The sequence below is a fragment of the Ambystoma mexicanum genome, chromosome 1p (assembly GCF_040938575.1).
Source record: "Ambystoma mexicanum isolate Mex_15411 chromosome 1p, UKY_AmexF1_1, whole genome shotgun sequence".
Classification (NCBI taxonomy): Eukaryota; Metazoa; Chordata; class Amphibia; order Caudata; family Ambystomatidae; genus Ambystoma; species Ambystoma mexicanum.
In genome coordinates, this window is record NC_090921.1 from 1,129,287,043 (window position 1) to 1,129,308,073 (window position 21,031).

The 21,031-nt window shown below is 43.2% G+C and overlaps 1 protein-coding gene across 3 annotated transcripts in view; it reads right to left on the bottom strand.

Moving 5' to 3' along the window:
- MBTPS1 (membrane bound transcription factor peptidase, site 1) overlaps positions 1–21,031 on the bottom strand; it is a 1,184,166-nt gene that overhangs the window by 955,719 nt on the left and 207,416 nt on the right. For all 3 annotated transcript variants that reach the window (XM_069604782.1, XM_069604783.1, XM_069604784.1), the window contains one exon: positions 8,292–8,495. In XM_069604782.1, coding sequence (XP_069460883.1) covers positions 8,292–8,495 — 204 coding nt within the window. The remainder of the gene's footprint in view (positions 1–8,291; positions 8,496–21,031) is intronic.

The following is a 21,031-nucleotide window of genomic DNA, read 5'->3' on the forward strand; positions in this document are numbered from 1 at the left end:
CAGTCTAACCATACATCAAGAATACGAAGAATTCCCCTATTGATCCAGCTCTTTCAGCATAAGGGTTTGTTTGCTAACTGCAAACCCGCATTATGCCACAAAGAAGCATAATGCATCCAAGTATTTCCCCCATCAATTTCTATAAAGCGCAACATCGCCTCCTTAGTAGCGCACATTGTAGGTAACTTCTTCACTGAAGACGAGACGGTACTTTCAACATAGAATATATATCCCTGAGGGCATAAGGTAAAAATTGGGAACTCCCAATAATATTCCAATTGGGAACATAGTCCTGGCCAGAGGAGACGTATGAGGCCGATTCTTTCAATAGAAAACCCATACAATACTTCGCCAAGTTTGGGTAACCAAATCCCCATCCTTCACAGGATATAGTTAGGTACTTTAGGCCGTTTACCAGTCCCCCAAAGAAAACTCTGCAATGCTTTGTCAATGGGAGCAAGTATTTTTTTCATGAATTTTAGGGGGATGGATTGTATGATGTAAAGACTTTTTGGTAAAAGAAACATTTTAATTGCATTGATCTTGGCCCATATCCCCATCTTCAACTGGTTCCACTTCAATATGTCCCTATTAATTACCCCCAATATTCGTGACACATTAAAAGCTGTCATGCTTTTCAAGTCTCGGACCAAGTAAACACCCAAGTACTTCACAGCCCCCGTCTCCCAGTGCCAGTTCCAAGAGCCCAAAACACCAAGTGGGATATCGACATCCAAAGGGAAGGCCACCGTTTTTCCCCAGTTTATTTTGTGGCCCGACAAATTACATACTTCTTCAAACATCAGTTTGAGTTTCACACATCCCTCTGCTGGATTAGATAAGACAATAGTCATGTCATTAGCATAGCACAGAACTTTCATCTCATTATTTCCGAACCTAAGACCACGGATGCCTTGTTCCTGAATCAAGTACAACATTAGGGGTTCCAGTGCCAGATTAAACAGGTGCAGAGACAATGGACAACCCTGTCTAGTCCCCTTGGACAACAAGAACGAAGAGGACATAGCCCCATTAACCCACACCTTCGCACTAATATCAGAATTCAATGCTCATATAGTATTAATGAATGTGGTACCAAATCCCATCCTCTTAAGAGTGTGGTAAAGAAAAGACCAATTAACCCCGTCAAAGGCCTTATCCGCATCCACAAAAAGCAACAGGGTATCTTGAACTCTTGTCTTCGGTAAACTCAAAACATCAATCAACGTCCTAATATGGTCGTCGCCATATCTACCCTTCATAAATCCAACCTGCGAACTACCAATCAGTTTACCAATGCACCCATCCAATCTATTAGTCAATATTCTAGTAAAAATCTTGAGATCCACATTCAGAAGAGAAACCGGCCTATAATTCTCACACTTTTTACCATCTTTCCCTGGTTTTGGAAGGACGACCACACAAGCCTCTTTCATAGTGGGGCAAATCATCCCATTTCTCATGAAACCATTGTATAAAGGTGCATAGGAACGGTATCAGCACACCACTCGGTGTCCGGTAAAATTCTACCAGGAGACCATCTATTCCTGGTGACTTACCCTCATTAAGTTGATTAATCACCACTAATAGTTCCTCCTCTGTAATAGGACTATCTACCATCACAGACTGATCTGCACATAAACTCGGCATGGCAATCTTATCAAAAAAGGAGTCCATGTCAGCCTGAGACGGGAATTGATCCTCGTGATATAATGTATCATAAAATTTCCTGAAACCTTCACAAATTTCACCTTTTTTGATAATATGTTTACCATCATTATCTACCAGTTTCTGAACAAAGGAGAGGTCTGTTAGGCCCTGCAACCTACTCGCTAGAGGTTTCCTATTTTTGTCACCCTGTTCCCAGAACTTTTGCTTCATAAAGAACATTCCAACCACCCTTCTATCATCCATACTCGTAGAAACGGCAAAATTCTTCTGTGCCACCTCCAAATCTTCCAATTTCCGTAGCTCAAGCAGACCATTCTTCCTAGCTTGGGATGTGACATTCATCAATTCCCCTCACACAGTCACCTTATAACTTTCCCAAACCATGACATCAGAAGCCGAGCCAACATTAATGTAAAAAAAGTTCCCCGTAAAAACCTCCAGAGATTCAGCTACCCCCGTTCTTTCAAAATATAAGTTTTGAGTCGCCACCTGGAGAACTCTGTTCTCTCATGTCCAATATTCAACTGCATCAACATCAAAGAGTGATCTGAAATACTTCTTTCCTTAATAGATACATCCTGCAACATGTTAGCCAACCCATCAGAAACAAGAAAATAATCAATTCTCGAATGAGAGTCATGCACAGGTGAGTAGAATGTGAACTCCCTCACATCAGATTAACAAACCTCCAAGCATCAATTAAATTCAAGTATCCACAAACTCCCTAAAGGATCTACTTGCTCTTTCGGCAGTGAACGTACATTGAGCCGAACAGTCCATTTTCCCGTCCATCACACAATTGAAATCACCCCCTAATATCATATATTCCCTGTCCATCTTCCTCAAAAGTAGCGACAACTTCCCAAAGAAAGGATTACTACTACTAGTATATGGTCCATAAATGGAGCCTATTGTCATCAATCTCTACTCATCCCTTCCTCATCCATTACCACCTTTTCTATCTGAAGCATTAAACCTTTCCGTAGGAGCACACCTACTCCCCTTGATTTGGAACTGTGGCAATTGTAAAAGGACTTAGCATACCATTTATTTTTGAATAGATGAGTTGAATCATTCAACAAAATGAGTTTCCTGAATAAGTGTAATATCAACCTCTTTCTTCTTAATCCTGTGCAACACCTTTTCTTTTCCTTGGAATGTTGAGGCCTTTGACATTCCAGGAACATATCCTCAGATCACCCATTAACCCACTTTATCCAATTGGAATTCATCGCATTGAGCCTAAAAGCATACATGTCAAAGGATAAAGGGGGTAGGCAATTAGACCGAGCTGTAAAAAAATACCACAAGAAAACACATAACACAAACACACAGAAACCATGAACTATCGCATATGAGGCCTAACAATATACCCTGCAAAACTGTAGGGTGATGTTGAGTGCAGTTATTTACCAAAAAAACAAAATCTTGAACTGTAATTGCCCCAGAACCCACACCCAATCATTATGTAGTAACAATAAATAACAGTAACCTTTCCCATACCACCTTCAATAATATTTATATTAGCATAAGAACCTGAACCACTTTCCTTTATATTGCCTTATTCCACCCAGACCCATTTAAAAGACAGTAATGAAGAAGCCCATTACACAATATTATCCCTCTAAATTTGGCATACAACATTCCGTAAATCCTGCAATAGTCTGACAATGTAATGTAAGACAACCTACCAAACTCCAGATGTAATCCCTAAATGTATATATGCCACATCCATCCTGCATCCATACAGTGCCATAAGTTCCCCTAGTCACCCACCCCTCATGCCAGCCTCCCAATAAACCTGCCAAGGTGTGCAGTCATTACACCCCTCAACGGCACTGAGACCCCAACCCATCACCTGCATACCCCAATACAACTCTGTGAGAGATAATTAGGCAGACCACCAGACACCAAATTACTAAATTAAGGCCCCAAACATAGTAGGTCACGTCCATTGACCAAGCGCAGGTCTTAAAACTAGTTTTGCATTCATGACTCCCTCGGAGTGCTCCCGAAGCTTTCCAGATCCAGCAATAACAGGACATCTTATTAACTATGACCCAGTCTCCTCCACGCATTCAGTTCCCCTCCTGTCCCCACAATTCCAGTTCAAAACAGCCCTATCCATGTGTAATAACTTCTAGAAAACACATATCTATATCACAACCCAGAATAGACATTCAAGCAGTACAAAATGCATTTTTTGATAGTGAAAATAGCCCCAAAGCACAACAACAGAGGGAAAGTAATGGAGTGGAGAAAAGACATTTTTCTGCCCACCACATCACAAATATTGGCTCACAACTATGAATAAAACCAAGCAGTGGTACTGCATGTCTGCAAAAAACAACATGTCTACCAATGAAACACTGAAATTAGTAAATGCATGCTCCAGTTTTCAGTGTACAGTTAAGCAATTGTAGTCTGGCACACAATGTACCCATCTACATTCATTGCACTCAATGATTCAGAAATCTCGGATCTTTCATGCAATTCCCATGGCCCCAACAAGATGGATATCAGGGTTCCTCAAGAGCAATCATGACAGGCAAGTTGGGCCACAAATTAACAGAATAACCAGTTGTGGTACACTCATGTCATTGCCGGGTCTGGAAGAGTGAATTCCTCCCCAGCCACAGATAGTCAGGAGATAGTGCCGGCATAGCTCCTAAAACAAACGTATACCCAGCTTGAGTTATAAGTCCCTAAAGCATAGTCAGTATTTACGTGCCCCTCAGCGATCTTCTGAATATCTCCCAACTCAGCACTAGGATTCGAGTCAGTCCCTTCCCACAATACAAATCTAGACCAATCCATTCCATGTGCAGATCCCATAGGTTTAAAATCAAACAATTTGTGGTTGTAGAATCAGTAAATGCAATAACAGAAAGGAAGGCAATAGAAAGGGGAATGAAGGGAGTAGGGGGCTGTGAATGACAATTAGACATGAAATAGCTGGTCTGCCACTACCAAAACGTGCCATTGACAGAGTCTAGGGAGCCACAGGAGCATTACAAAAGATCACTATGAGCCAGTAACCGGAGAGCGTCATTTTAAAAGCACTTCTAAAAAACAACCTGGTTGCTTGCATTGCACGGGCCGACATCACGGTATTCTCCATATGCCATTACATGCCCTGCAATGGAAATATGCCTTAGGATTCCAACCGTCTTACAATGTTCTTTCATGCTCCGTAGTACACAGGGTTTTTTCTCCTAATCCGACTCCGGGATCCATTAATCATGTCCTCCACGACGTTACGCAACGTGAGACAATGAGAAATCACTGTGGCCTTTCCTCCAATTGCTCACGAGCACTGTCTCAAATGAAAACAGAAGCAATGGATTTCTACGTCCGTTACTTTCCATTAATAATAAACAAAATGAAGTAAATATATATTTCAATTGGATGAAAGGAAATTAAAGAAAAATAAAACACGTAGCAATCCACAAAATGATTGTTAAATCACCAGTGCAAATCCAACTCCACTGACAATTAAAATCATCTTTTCTTCTTTGATGATAGCAGTAGCCTCTATAGGTTGCTCCAGGTCCCCCCTGTCTTCAGCACTTTCCAGGTCACTTAGGAAAGCCTCTGCCCCCTTACTATCACTAAAAGAAAATAGCCTGCCATCCTTAACCACACAGAAGATGGCCGGGTATATCATATAGTATCTAAGGTTTTTCAGCTTTGCCTCTTCTTTAGCAGCCTTGAACTCTTTATCAAGAACATCCCGGCTAAGGTCCCCAAATATCATCACTTTGTGACCATTCCAGGATAGGTCATATAGTTCCCAAGCTTTTCTCAGCACCATTTCTTTAACTGGAAAGCACAGAAACTGAACCACAAAATGTCTGGGTCGATTTCCCGGAGCTGGTTTCTGTCCCAAACTTTGATGCGCCCTCTCCAACTCTAGATGTATCTTGGGGTCCAGTTTGAGTGTAGAGATCAGCATTTTCTCAATAAATTCCATATGTTTGCATCTCTCTATTTCTTCAGGAAGACCAGCCACCCTCACATTATTCCGCCTTGAAAAATGTTCCTGCTCAGAGAGTTTTAAAAACAATCTCATTTCTTGATTGTAGGTCTTTTATCTGGCTTTCCATCCTCTCCACAGCGCCATCCATAACATTCAAATGAGATTCACCCTGTTGAAGTTTGAAGTTAGTTCAAAGTACCTCTCCTCTCCTCTAGTTATCTTGTCCTTGATCTCATTCACATCCAAAGTCAATTTAGTAAGCATGTCTAGAATATTATCCTCTCTCTCATCAAAAGTCTTCTCACCATCCCCTTTCTGTATCTTTGCAGGTTGTTTTGTATCAGGTGAGACTGGTTCAGCCATAGCAAGGCAGGTAGGAAATCAGTTCAGGTGTAGGAGCTCAGCCTTCAGGCAGCCATCTCTGAAGCTGGCAGTTCTAGAAGTTTGTATTTTTCTACAATGCAGGAAACAATCCATTGGGTGATGGTAGCTTTAGAAGCCTGGAACCAGGCTACTGCCCACAAAAGGTAATAGACTGACTTCCTAAATGTTTTAGACCTTTCTTGGTAAGAGTTAAGGGAACTTCTCAAATCCAGTGAGTGTAATGAACTTTCATCATCTGTCTGAAGAGAAGGGGGGAAAAAAAGGTTGAAATGGCAATTTCTGATTTATGTAACATGCAGAGACAATTTTGGGTACAAATGTGGAATGGGTTCTAAAATCCACCTTATCCTTCATTCTCAAAAACAGTGAAGGGTTCAGGAGAGGATAGAGCCTGAAAATCTCAAATTCTCCTGGCCGACTTAACAGCGACTAAAAAGGCAGTTTTACAAGATACAAACATGTAAACATGTCTGTGGTCGACATTGGTCCAAATGGCTTATGGGATAAAGCCGCCAGCACCCGATTGTGGTTCTACAAAGGGGGAGGCCCGAATCGGCTAGTAATGGAATTCAAAGTGGAAATGGACAGCTCTTGAGAGCCCACATAAGCACCAAGTGCAGACATGTAAAACAGCAACTATACTCCGAAGCCAGGTAGGAAAGAAAGAAATGTGTCTAGGCATGGATGCCAGGGAGCAAGTGACCATTCAAGCAACCAGTAACAGAATTGAGTCCACTTGCTTTTACACTGAATTCTCATGGAAGATATCCCATCTGCCTGCATTACTGAAGTGTTCTGGTCAGTGTAATGACTCGGGAGTAAGACTCTGACACATGGGTAATTGTATGGATTGCTACAGACTTTTAGTAAAGTAAAAAGAGCTCTCTCGCTAAGAGCGGTTTCCTTGCCTCAACAATACTAAAGGATGTCAATGTCAGAATGTCTAAAAGCAAAAGAGTTCTCTGTTCTGCATCCAAAATCCTAACCTGACCCTTACATTCTTAACCTATTATAACGTGAAAAGGGATGTAGTCTGTCAATCGCCGTTATCTCTGAAGTTCCAATATAACGTTCGAAAAGGGTGCAAAAAGAAACAAATAATCAAAGTTACACAATCCTCAGGAGTGGGAGGGGCTTCCTTTCGCCCGAGTTCTCAAGATGGTTTACTGGTAACAATATTCAAGAGATGCTTCCCTTCTTTTAAGTTTTAGGCACTTAATCCACAATTCTTACAAGGGGGTTTCCCTCACTCTGCGACGCCAAATTACATAAGACACTTTACACTGCTTCACAATACTTGGGCAGTGATTGCGTGCCCCCGAGGTTCTCAAGCACTTTATACTTTTCAAACATAAAGACTCAAGGGAAATGCATCTTCCTCGATTTCTTTTCCACAGTCTACAACTTTCCAATCAAGAGGGTATGGTTCACTTCCCCTGGATTCCTTACTCTCATGGGGTTTCTCTTCCTCTCCTTGTTCACAATTTCATAATGGGGAATTTCTTTCTGAAAGATGTGTAGCTTTCCAGTCCAGGGGATATGATTTCCTTCCCCAGTATTTAACACACACTGGATTCTCTGCCTCTCCTTGACTTGACAATGTATTCAAGTTTCTTGCCCACAGGGTATTGCTCCCTTCCCCTGGAGTTCCCACCCACCCAAGGAGGTTGTTTCCCTCTTCTCAATTCTTAGAGTTAATGTACAATTGGGTGAGGGTCCCAGACTCGCAATTCACATTGCCTGCTGTGGGCTCAATACACCTATTGGCCAAGCCCCCACAGACCTCTGTGGTAGTACCTAACAGTATAAATCTTTATTTAAATGTAATAGATACAACAAATCAGAAAATTCAGGCAAGCCTGCTTCATCTGGGTAAATGTACATTGAAAGCAGAGTCGATCACACTGAGTGTAGCAATATGACCATTTTAGGGAGGGGGCAATGTTAAGCATCAAGATGGAGGACAAAAAACAAAGGCACAGTCTGATGTGTAGTAAGGACTAATCAATAACAAATTGGTATAAGAAAGGAATTTGTGTTGGGCGACAAACAATGAGTGAATAATGAAATTAGTTTCGTCTACTTCAAGGCTCTGACTCCTACACGGGCAAAAGCAGGGAAGAGAGGCTGTGAATTCAAAGCCATAGACATCTGCCGCTACCCACCCTGTAAGAGCAGCCACTATCTGCCCATCGTCTTTAAACATGACCTTGCCCGGACAGAAAACTTGAATACAGTTAGGAAACGATTCACATACCTGTATATCCCATTTGCCAGAGGACATCTGCTTGCAGAGTTTGAGCCACTTGCCGCGGTATTGCCCGCAGTAACCTTCGACTTGAATGCCTCCCGGTTGCATGCCAAAATCCTAAACCTATTGAGAGACTTGCCCTTCTGAGTGGACGCGACGATTGCCATTTTTGGGACCATTTGGTTTCATTGCATGGTGCGGCTGGTTCAGCTAACAAAGATATGAGAGAAGGCATTAAAAAAAAACGACAGGCAAACATAGAATTCCAAAGCAAACATAGGGTCATGCGCATTATATCAAAGGTTTCAAGGGAAACCTAGTGAACGCAACAGTAATCTGTACTAAAGAATGAGGCTTAAAAACTTTGATAACAGCTAGACGAGGCACCTGTTCAGCAAACATTTTACTAATGCACTTCTAAAAACGTCCTCCCTTATGTCACCCAACTACTTATTAAAAGCCTTTTCATTTGTTTGCATGGATAGTGCTGGGTACATACTTTCTTGAAAGTCGCAGGGCTTAAAATTTTATTGATGGTGTGCACTAGTTTGATAAGCAAACAAATGAGTATCGGTAGAAAAAATGATTTTCTATTTAAAATTAAACCTATGTTCTATGTTTAGAATAAACATCTTTAGTAGTTTCAAAAGAATATCCTCATACTGCACTGGCCTTTTGTTTTTGAAAAAGTGATGAATAAATGAAATTAAAAGAATTATTAAACCTAAAGGTTAAGCAATTAGGGTTGTCTTCAGATCAGTCCATGTGGTACGTTTTGTTTCTTATAGATGGCAGTTACCACTGTGATGGGATCTTGCCACCAATGTCATCTACAACACCAAGCATAGGGTCGGTCAGTTCAAAACACAATACTATCCCTACTGCAGAAAGAAAGGTTTTCAATAAAAGTATCTCAAAGGCTCAGTCTTGCAATGATAATGTGTTCTACAGTAGGGCCATTATTTCCAAAAAATACCCATCTACCATTTATGTGGAATGTAGTCATCATGATTTGCGGTCCTTGCTGATCAAACAGTTAAGTACAGAATGTAAAGCTTCAACATCAATCTATCTTGCAAGTGAATGCCTTTGAAGAGCTCATAGCTGTGGCGATATATGGCCCTTATAATAAATGTTCCTAAGCAGTCCTGCACTCCTCTCCAACCTCTCCAAAAGCTACTCGAGTAGAAACTATTGGCATAGTCCCAACATAAGAGAATCAGCAGGATAACCGATATCTTTTGGGGAAATGCTACATATTGGGAAACCAGTTTAGTAATATTTCACCCACAAGCCAAGCTGTGATATCAGATGTATTGCACTCAGTGATAACAGCCAGAACATTCCACTCAAAAAAACGTCGGCTATGGTGAAGGGCAAAAATTAATTTGAAAAAAAGCGATTCTGGGGAACATGTCACCAATACTTACTACACGAAGAAAGGCTTTGTTCTTAAACCCATTAGATTAGAAAGGGGCTTGGGGAGAATATGGTTATCCTAATCCACCACAAGCTGCTTTCACCCGCCGATCATGGATGTTTCACAATCTGTATGAAATGTTTGCCCTACTTCAACTATTGCTCCACTGTAATTTGATCCTTAGCACAGCATGACATGTTTTCTCTGGTTCAATTGTTTGACCTGCTTTATTTGTTGCCTCAACTGCATTTTGCTTCTTAGCAGCCAAGACTGTTACCCCACAATATTCAGACCAACTACACCACTCGCGCACAAACATTTAAAATCCCTCACTGCAAACAGTACTCTATAACCAAATTAAAAAATATCGCCCAGGCCAATGCACCCTTGCACAATGGGCAAAAGGCTCCCTCCCGTCTGGACAGACGAACAAGTTTCTTACCAACTGATAACATTCTTTCGACTGGATGTTCCTCCCACGTATTCCTCATCTTATATATTCGTATCATCAGCTTTGCTGCTTCGGAAAAATAAAATCCACAACACAGGGGGCTGTGCTCGATGTCGCGGCGTTGATGTGCCTCTAGGGCTGCCGTAGAGCGTCAACGTCATCCGTAGTACAAATAGCTTGAGCCGTGCCCGTTGGCTTCACTTCTGTTATTTCGAGGTCCTCAACTGAGGAGTTGGCTAGGCGTAGCCCTAGACCGTAAGCTCTCAAGAAACAGTGTAATTCACATAAATTGTTCGGCAGGGTAAGCTGGGAGAGTCAATGAGGAATATGTGGGAGGAACATCCAGTCGAAAGAATGTTACCAGTTGGTAAGTAACTTGTTCTTCAAATGGATTGTGTCCTCCCAAGTATTCCTAATCTTAGACTCCCAAAGCAGTGACATTTGGAGGAGGGAGTGTCAATTAATTCTAATCATGGAAGTGTGAAGAACGGCCTTAGCAAAAAAGACCTCCTTGGGATGAGGTCCAATCTAAACTATGTTTCACAAATGTATGCATAGACGACCAGGTGGCCGCTGCACAAATATCCTGCACCGGACAACCCTGTCGAAGTTGCCATGCCCCTAGTGGAATGAGCTATTCGCCCGTCTTGAGGTTCTTTACCCGTCAGTCTGTAGCACTCTCCGATTGCCAAAATTATCCATCTCGATAAGGTCTGTTTTGTTACTGCCAGGCCCAATTTATGGCCGGTATATCCAATAAAAAGTTGGTCACTGTCGAAACTTTGCAAGTCTAAAAATATAAAAGTATAAAAGCAGAGCCCTTTTTGGGTCCAGCCTGTGAAGTCTTTTTTCCTCCTTACTTGCATGAGGAGGGAGGATGTAATTTTTTGAGACAAATGAAAGTCAGAGACTACCTTCGGTAGAAGTGAAGGTTTGCCTTTGAGTATTACCTTGTCTTTATGGAAAATGGTGTGAGGAGGTTTACAAGAGAGCCTGTAACTCACTCACCCTGCGGGCTGATGTAATAGCCAATAGCAGGACTGTTTTCAAAATGAGAAGACTTATAGGACAAGAATGCAAAGGCCTGAAAGGAATGAATGTTAGGAATTTTAATACTAAATTTAGATCCCAAACAGGGACATGGAATGGGAATGGAGGGTACACGTTGATGAGACCCTTTAAAAATTGTACAATCAAATGGTATCTTGAAGTAAGACACCTCTTCAGAGGAGCGCTTAAAAATAGAATGCGCCGCTAGATATCCTTTTATCATACCAATCTGGAGCCCCATATCAGATTGACCTCTGTTGCAAGCAGATCCACTTCAGGGGTTCCTCAAAGGGTGAAAATCTCTAGAAGGACACCCTGAGCTTGTTCCCACTCGTGGGAGACTGCTCCGCTTGCTCAGAGCGTCCACCGCCGTGTTCTTCTCTCTAGCTAGGTGAACTGCCGACAGTGATTCCTTCTTGTATTGCCCAGAACCAGACCTGCATTGCCTCTCTGCACAGTGGTAGCGTTCCTACACCTCCTTTCTTGTTGAGGTAGTACATGGCCACTGTGTTGTCTGTCATTATCAGGACATTCTTTCCCCATACAGAGTGCAGAAAGGCCTTCAGCGCTAGTCTGATTGCCCTCAGCTGCAAAAGATTGATGTGTAGTTTGGACTCCGATGGAGACCAAGGACCGCTGACTGTCAGATCGTTGGCATGGTCTCCCCACCCCATGAGTGAGGCATCTGTCACTACTGTAATCTCCGGCAGTAGGTTCTCCCGTCAGAATATTTTCCTTGCAGGCCCACCACAGAAGACCCTGTGAGCCCCTGTCTGGAATCTTAAACGGTTCGACATCTTTCCTGAGAATTGGGACCATTGTGTTCTTAGAGCCCTTCGGGGTCTCATTCTCAGGCGGACTTCTCGCACCAAAAGATTGCAGGATGCCATAAGGCCAAGCAACCTCAAGAAATCGAAGGTTGGAAGATCCTGGGCACTCTGAAATTTGGTAACTATCTGAAGAATGTCTTGAGTCCTCACCTCGGGGGGGGGGGGGGGGTCAGCTCTTTCCCAAGGATGTGACTAATGCAGCCCTGATGTACTGGAGCTGTTGTGAAGGTGTCATATGGGACTTTTTGTAATTGAGGTAGAAGCCCAAGCTGTGAAGAGAGTGGCAGGTGACTTTCAGATGATCCCGGGATTGTTCGGGAGAACCGGCCCTGATCAGCCAATCGTCCATGTAGGGGTAGATGTGAATCCCCCCCCCCTCGCCTAAGATTCGCTGCCGTCACCACCACCATCATCATTTTGTCGAAAACTCTCGGGCGTAGGTCAACCCGAAAGGCAGAACTCAAAACTGATAGTGATAACCACCAACTGCGAACCTCAGATATTTTGTGTGCTTGAGATGGATTGGCACATGAAAATAAACATCCTGGAGGTCCAAAACCAATCCTGAAGTTGGAGGGTCTGAAAAAGTGTGACCATCTTGAACTTGTCGTTCCTGAGGAACTTGTTCAAGTATCTCAAGTCCAAGATGGGTCCGAGTACTACGTCATTTTTGGGGATCAAAAAATATGGGGAGTACCATCCCTTGTTCCTCTCCTCTACCGGTTCTATAGCACCTTTCTCCAGCAGGGTTAAAACTTCCTGCACAAGGAGTGGATACAGAACCATCAAAGAGTGGTTCCCTAGTGGATTGTTCTGAGGTCGTCTTATAAAAGGAAGGCAATAACCGTGGGTATACCGTTTCCAGTGCCCAAGCATCCGAAGTTATGTCTTGCCATTCTTGCAGATGCTGAGACAATCCGCCCCACACTGGTGTACTGTGACTCTCAGAGTGGTTTTGTGGCGGCTGCTGCAGAGGCCAATGGTAAGGAGTCGGCTGCTTGAGCTGGCTTGACACCTACCTCGTCCACCATGAGGAAACCTTCTTTAAAACCTTTGACTGGCCATTCCTCTCACCATTCCAACTGAGGAGTAATAGCGAAAAGATCTACCCCTCCAAGGTTGGTCCCTAGGAAGAAAAGGCTGAGGTTGTCTAATAGCAGCACCTAAAGATTTGGCTGCTGCCTACGAAGTCTGCCAAAAAGAAGAGACCCGTCAAAAGGCATGTTGAGACGCCTAGACTGCACATCTGGTGCAAAACCCGACTTCCTCAACCACGCATATCTGCGCATTACAGTGCTGGTAGCCATGGATCTGCTTACACCATCTAACCCCGACTGAAGGGCTTCACAATTAGCTTCTTTGCCGTCTTTAACAATGGCTCAGAAGCCATCCCTTTCTTCCCCCTCTGGAATATGCTCTGCCGCCATAGACATGTAATCCCACAGAGTATACGAAAATTTTGCCAGGGCACAAGTGGAGTTGGCCGATTTCAGTGCCATGCTCCCTGCTGAAAATACCTTTCTCGCCCATCCATCTACACGCTTGTCGTCCCTATCAGGAGGAATGGTAGGATACACTGCCTGTTTTGAAGTCTCTGCAGCCGCCTGCACCAACAGACTCAGTCGGGTGTTTCGACAGGTAGTCAGGGTCACTACTAGAGGGGCAGTATTTTCTTGCCAGATTCTTAATAACTGCCGGATTGGTCTCCAGAGTTTCCCAATTTGAAGTCACCCTTCTTTGTAATGCCATATGGAAGTGCAAAACAGTCAGTCTGAGGACCCTTATCCAAAATATCGGTTAGATCTTCCTGTTCATAAGAGAGTGGTGGTCTGCTCCATCCTAGGTACTCTACAACTCTGGACATGAGTTGTTTGTATGGAGCGTCAGCAAGTTAGCTAGGCTCAGGTCTACCAAACTCCAGTTCGGATGAAGTATCTACTCCACTTGCAGACTGTAAATTGTAATAAATCCTTAATCCTGGACTCCAGATATCAGATACTCTGGAACATTAGGTGTCCCATATTGCAACCCAAAGGGAGCATCTTCATCATCATAGCATTCCTCATCTTCATAGATTGAAAAGAGTGATTTGAAAAACTCTGGGAACAGGAGCATACATTTTTTCAGGTAAAGTTAGTGTAGGCTTTGATGACGTCGAAGGCTTTATTGGCGCCGACAGAGGAGGGGCGCTTGGCTTCGATGGGACAGCCAGCGTATGTGGCATAGCTGTATTCAAGGTTTTCAACGTCGATATCAAGAGCCTGACGGGCGTCTAAGACACTGCTGTCGTCGATGGCCTAGCAAGCGTTCTAGACACCACTGGCGTCGACGGTTTTGATGGCATCTAAGGTCTCGATGGTGTTGAGGATCTCAACCTCGACTTTCCTTTGCACCTTTCATCGGATGAAGGCCTTGAGGGCTCCCGATGTTTGTCAGGCCATTTTCCCAGGCTCAAGGGCGTGTGGTATTTCGAGCGAGACACATCCTTACAGGCTTGCTTTGAAGGGTCGGTAGAAGCATGATCTTGTTTTTCAAAGATTTTCAACATTTCCCTTCGGAAAGCTTCCCATTCAGCTGGGGTAGATTTTTTTTGTGGGACATGCGACCCTTTCGGGGGAGCCAACAGATGAAGACGTGGACTACCTCTGGTGTCTTCTCTTTGAATTTTTCTCCAAATGCGAAGAGTGGTGGGAGCCACTCCTAGACCTAGAGCACTACACCTTCTTCCTCTGAGGAGTGTCTCCTCTCGACTCGTCGGTCGAAGGCTTAGCGGGTCGGGCTTAGGGGATTTGATGATTTTTCCTACCTTGAGTTTCCCCTTACGCTCCCTCAAGGCCTTTCCCATCATGGACTGACACTTTGAACAACTGGCCGTGTCATGGTCCTCCCCAAGGCACCACAAGCAGACTGTTACTCTCACCTGGTTCCCACAGGGGCGTCGATCGGACCCGGACAGCTGCAGTCTCCACCAACGTGATGCGTAGTGAAGAGATGACAGTCTGGACTGGCCCGCCTAATCTTGTCTGCTGGACTTGTAGAAGTATTCAACTTATGTTTTTAAATGATGAGCTCTCCATCCTGCATGGTATGCAGGGGCGCGTAGATACCAGTTACTTAACTGGGTTGAAGGTACTGGAGGAGTTCGAGGAATATTGACTCCAGTGCCTATAAAGTTCAAAGAGTTCAATATGTCCGATGTTCACTCTTGTTCCATTCCCTCGTTAGGTTGCAGCTGGGTCCAAAAGAATATTGCCTTGGGGCAGCTGATGGCGTTCAGGTAAGAGTCTGTATTACCAAACACTGTCCGGTAAAAGTTGCAGGAGTTTAACTTTCTGTTTTCTCTCCCTTTACAGGTGCGGCATAGGAAGATGTGGCGAATTAAACAATAATACCTCCGGTGGTAAAGCAGGTAAGCCTATGGTGGCAAAGAAATTGTCTGTCGGATTTCTCAGCTCACCTTGTTATTCCTTTGGTTTTCCCCCCAGGTGCTGGATTTCAACTAAGAAAATGATGGAGGCAGCGCCGAGTCAAAAGATGCGGTGGACTGGTGAGTATAACGCGGCGCTGCTGCTGGTAAAGCGACGCGTGCTGAAATAATGTCCTTTCCAGGCTCGGAGATGTGCTAGGTCCGGAATCAGGTAAGGAATCAAATAATGTCTGATCTAACCTCTTCTCCTTTCTTTTCCTTTTGTCTAGGAGCTCCGGATTCGAGGCGGGCGTGGCAGAAGACTGGATGCTGACTTGCAGACACGGTGAGCGTCAGCTGCTGGATGCAGGATAACGCGAAGCATGGGCTGCTGTTCGGGCGTGGTTTAAATAGCCTGCAAAGTAGTCCCAGTTAAGAAGTTCCCCAGAACCACACCCGAGTGAAAAATAGTCCATGTAATAAAATAGCCCCATCCAGGCCTCACGTAGGCTTGGACTCATTTGCAGCATGGTCTGCATAAGGTAAGTAAAGTCTATGAGCCTGGTGCCTATGGCGCCAGGACTGAATCCAAAAAGCACCCAGTCGGGGCTGTTGGGGTTTTAATGAGTATCTGGATGCCTGCTCCTGGGGCTGATGGACTCGATCCGGATGCCCGGGGTAGGCATCATGACAGCACTCCTCCCCCCCGCCACCCCTACCCCAAGGCCCCTCCTAAAGTTGTTCTTCCCCTTGGCCCTGGCTTGTCTGGGAAGTCCTGATGGAATTTTTTCACCAATCGAGGAGCATGAACGTGTTCACTAGGTTCCCATGACCTTTCTTGTGGTCCGTAACCCTTCCAGTCGATTAAATAAAAAAAAGTCTTGATTTAACCATTTAGAGTCCAGGATGTTTTTTACCTCGAATTCAGGTTCTCCATCTATTAGGATGGGGTCAGGTGGTTTGGTTAATCTTGTCCCGGGTTGAACTGGTTTTAGAAGTGAAGCATGAAAGACAGGATGAATCCGCATATTAGAGGGTAATTCTAATTTGACGGCCACCGGGTTGATAATGGCCTTAATGGTGTAAGGTCCCAAATATCTAGTCAGAGTTCCTTTCAGAGGTATATGTCTTGTAGCCAGCCAAACTTGGTCTCCGATTCGATATGGTGGGGTCTCACTTCTATGTTGATCAGCATTTTTCTTGCATTTCTCTTTTGCTCGTTTCAAATGTTTTGTTGCCTCTTTAAAAGGCTTGTGTAATAGTAGAATGCAGATGAGTTACTGCCGCCATTTCTAAATGCTGGGGCGAATCGATTCTGAGGTTCGAGGATGATGTCCATATATGGTATAAAAGGGACTTTGTCCGGTTCCTGAATGTACAGAGTTTTTTTTTTTTTTTTATTTTAATTGTAACAATTAGTTTATAAATAAACTTCAATTCCAATAAGAAATCCAAGTTTCACATAAATATGCAACAAAACAAGAAGGAAAACAACCATACAACCAAAGCGAAATAGCACATTCTATAAATTCACAGAAAATAGAAGAATAGATGAGTAAATGAATAAATGAATATTGCCAACATATTGCCAACATATTTCCGGTTAGAGCATATCCTCAGTCAATATGTTTTCCACAAACTCACAAACTGCACATGTGAGCGAAACATTTGATCCAGATAGGATCCAAAACCACCATCTGTCCATATCTTCATCAGCTGGGGCAAAAGGCCCAAGGTAGCGAGTTCGTTGTTGTGATATGTTGGAGCATTCAATGATCAGGTGCTTTACTGATTCAACTGAGTGTCCACAGAACCTACAGAGGTTATTCTCGATATTAGTAGTATCTCTTCGTCGCCATTGGATCTCCTTAGTTGTAATAACGTTCAACCGTAGTCTCATAAATTGATTGCGATGTTTTCTTGAAGGAAATTTTTGGAGATATCTAGGTAATTGATCTAGACGGTTTGTTAATGGCCCTAAGTCAATCGATGAAGACAGAAGATTTCTATGTTCTAAGTTTTGTATCCAGTTCCACTTTCTTAGTTTCTGCTTCGCGAGTTGGGGGGTTGCTATTAGAGTTTCCCACTTTATATCTGCAGAGTCTAGGATCGTTTTCAAATCGCTGCACCACGATAGCATGATACCGCAAGATTGCCGTTTGGTTGCATTTGCTAAGATTTGATAAGCCGGAGCCTGATCTGTCATTGACATTTTCCGTAACAAGGCCAGCGATTTCCAGACAACTATGTTGTACATTGATTCAATTCCAAGTTCATGTCTTATACAAATCATTGAGGTGCCCTTTGGAAGCTTTAGGATGCGTCTCCAAAATAGGCCTTCAAGGGTCGGCCACAGATGATAGTCAAGATTCCAGCCGGCCTCGGCTCCAAAAGGTGATTGAAGGGATCACCTTTTGAGTATAGAAAGTTAGTACTGGTTTTAGGGTAAATTTCCCATATTCAGCATGAAGCTTAGCCCCTTGTAGCGCAAAGATCAACATACGTTGTTTGAGATCAGACATCCAATCATGTTCTCTGATTGAGGTGTTAAAAATGATGCCTAGATACCGAACAGATGGTACAAGTTGTAGTTGTAATGCGTCGAGTTTCCATCTGAAGTTTTTAATTTGTCTTTTGGAGGAATTTCCAATCGCCATGATCTTGGTTTTCTCCACATTAATTTGTAGCGAGTTGTCACTCAGATATTTTTCTAGGGCTAATAAAAGTCTCTGAAGACCAATTGGGGTTGCGTCCATTAGGACAATATCGTCTGCGTAAAGTGTCCAACTGATACTGTTGCCGTCGATGTTTGGGGGGAAGCATCGAGTCTGAGAGAATGCTTCAGATATATCAGCTATGAATAGTTTAAATAGTAAGGCAGCAAGGGGGCATCCCTGTTTTACTCCCTTGTTCGTACTTATTCTCTCAGTGAGTTCACCAGCCTCGTTGATTCGCACTCGGATTGAGGTTTCATTATGAAGGGCCATAATGGGGTACAATAAATCAAGCGGACACGACCAGGACATCAGTTTTTTCCACAATTGTGTGCGGTCCAGAGAATCAAACGCTTGTTTCATGTCAATGAATGCAATGTACAGGTTTTTGCCTTGTTGAAGTGCTTTTAATTTCAATAGGTTCAGTATGGTTAGATTTACCTCAGTTCCCACGCCCTTTGTAAAACCTGACTGTCTTATATCAGAGTGTCCTGAGCTGGTAGCCCACTTTGCCAGCTTCTGTTGTAAGAAGGACGCAAATATCTTACCCAATATGTCTAAAAGAGCAATTGGGCGATAGTTCGCCGGATCGTCTCGGCAACCCTTTTTAAAGATAGGAACTATGATGGTCGAGTTCCAAGTTTCTGGGATTAGCTTTGTGATAGCTATCGTTTGGAATAGATGGTAAATAAAGGTTGTCCAATGCTCATTATTGGCTTTTAGAGTGACATTGGAAAGGCCATCAGGGCCAGCCGCTCGAGAGTTTAACCTTTTGATTGCAGATGATATGTCCTCTCTTGTTTCGATTACATCCCAAGACTGGGCCACTTCGCATCTTTCGTCTATGGGCCGATTTACCGCAGTTCCAAAGACCTTGGCAAAATGTGTTTCCCAACTGGCCTTGGAAATACCATGATGCGTTTTTGCTTGATGGAATATTGCTTTGTGGTTTATGATGTTCCATAAGTCCTTTGTCTGATGACAAATGATAATCTTCAGGATTCGTTCTCCTCGTTCTTGATCTCTCATTGTTTTGAAACATTTCAACCAATTTCGGTACTTCACCTTTAGATGTTTCATTTGGACCGTAGTATTGGGATCTAAGTCTTTCTTTAATTTCCTCAATTCGCGTTGCAGTTGTTTTTTTTTTAGAGATACCAGTGGACTAAATTCATTTTTTTTTACATATGAACAGCTGTTTGGATGATTGAATTTTGTTTGGTAGTCTACCAACAAGGCAGTATAATTTAGCTTGTCATGTGGAGCTGTTTCTTCAGAGGACATCATTTCATTTAGATTTCTTAATTGCTTAGTGTTTATTTTTACTCGATTTCCTCTTTGATTTACCTCAATTGGCTGAATGAAAAGCTCTTCATTTCGTGGCGAAAACGCCTTTAGAGTTAATTCGAGCGGATAGTGATCGCTCAATTTTGACTTCAAGACCTGCAACTGGACGATGTCATGAAACATGGTTTTTGATGCCCAGACAGTCAATAATGGTTCCATTTCCATCACGCTGCCATGTAATGTTTGGGGGACAATCTCCTTTTGTATGACCGTTGAGCATATAACAATTCCTAGCATTCATTGCAGACTGAAATTGATAACCTCTACACGAGGTTTGTGATTGCTGCTTAAATTTAATCGTTTTCAGAGCATTATCAAACCACGAAAAGTTCAAGTCACCGCATACTAGTACTTGTAGATCGGACAGCAGTTCCATGGAATCATCAATCAGTTTTGTTATTGATTGAATAAAATGACATGAGGAAATCATTGCTGTGTTCCAATAGATGTTAATGAGCAAAAGATGCTTGAATGTTACGCATGGTCTACAACTGTTTTGAAGAATTGTTCCCTGGACGAACAAATTTGGAGAAAAAGAATGCAAAATCTCCCATCCGGAGGCGTTATTTATCATGGTCAGGAGCCCAGAGAATGGTCGACCAAACTGGTTTTTCCCAGCTGGATTTAGAACGATGGAATACCCGTCTCTGTGCGGCGACTCCCTCAACCATGTTTCCTGGAGGCATAGTGCAAAACATTTTTCCAAAGATGGTTCAAAATTTTCGAACAAATGCCGAAAGCCTCTCGTGTTCCATGATAATTCACATCGTCCTTGATGTTTTGCGATAGCTAAGTCCTGTTCGAATGATTCTGTGAGGCACGATTGAAGACGGCATTTTGATGTCCGACTGATCTCTGTCTGATATTAAATTGTTGACGTAAAACTTCACGGCGTTGTTCGTGAGTTTGCTCTCGATCGTGAGGCACATCATTGCCTCTTCTTTCTCTTTGTGGGTTGGCTTCTAATGTCAAGTCGAAACCATACGACCGTAGCTCGTCTTTTGCTGCAAGCAAGGCATTTTCAACTGCCTGAGAGGCGATATGCAGGTAGACCATATCCAGAGAATCCTCATTGATGTATTCCACAATGGTTATATCATTGGACGTTATCGTTCTTAGAGATGGAAAATTATGTAGTAATCGCATAATATTTCTACGGTTTAGGTTGACCTCGTTTGAGTCTGAGAAAATATTCTCTAGTCTTAATCTCCAGAGATTTTGTTCCTGTACAGATTTCACAGGTGCAGTAACTATTGGATGACATTGCTTTTGCTTTTCCCATTGTGCAGCTGTCATCCTGGGATTCAGCTTTGTAGTGGATAGTTTTTTTTTGATGGTGTGCAACAACCTTTTCGTGTTCTCGATTTTGGGATTGTGTGGCTGCACCAGAGGTGTTGGCATTTGCACGCGTGGGGGTCTTCTTTATTTCACCATTTTTAGGTCTGAGCGCCTGATGAAATTTTCTCAGACCTTGGGGAGGAATTAGAACCAGGCGAGAGGTTTCGACTGCCTGTTCTGATTGCATCAA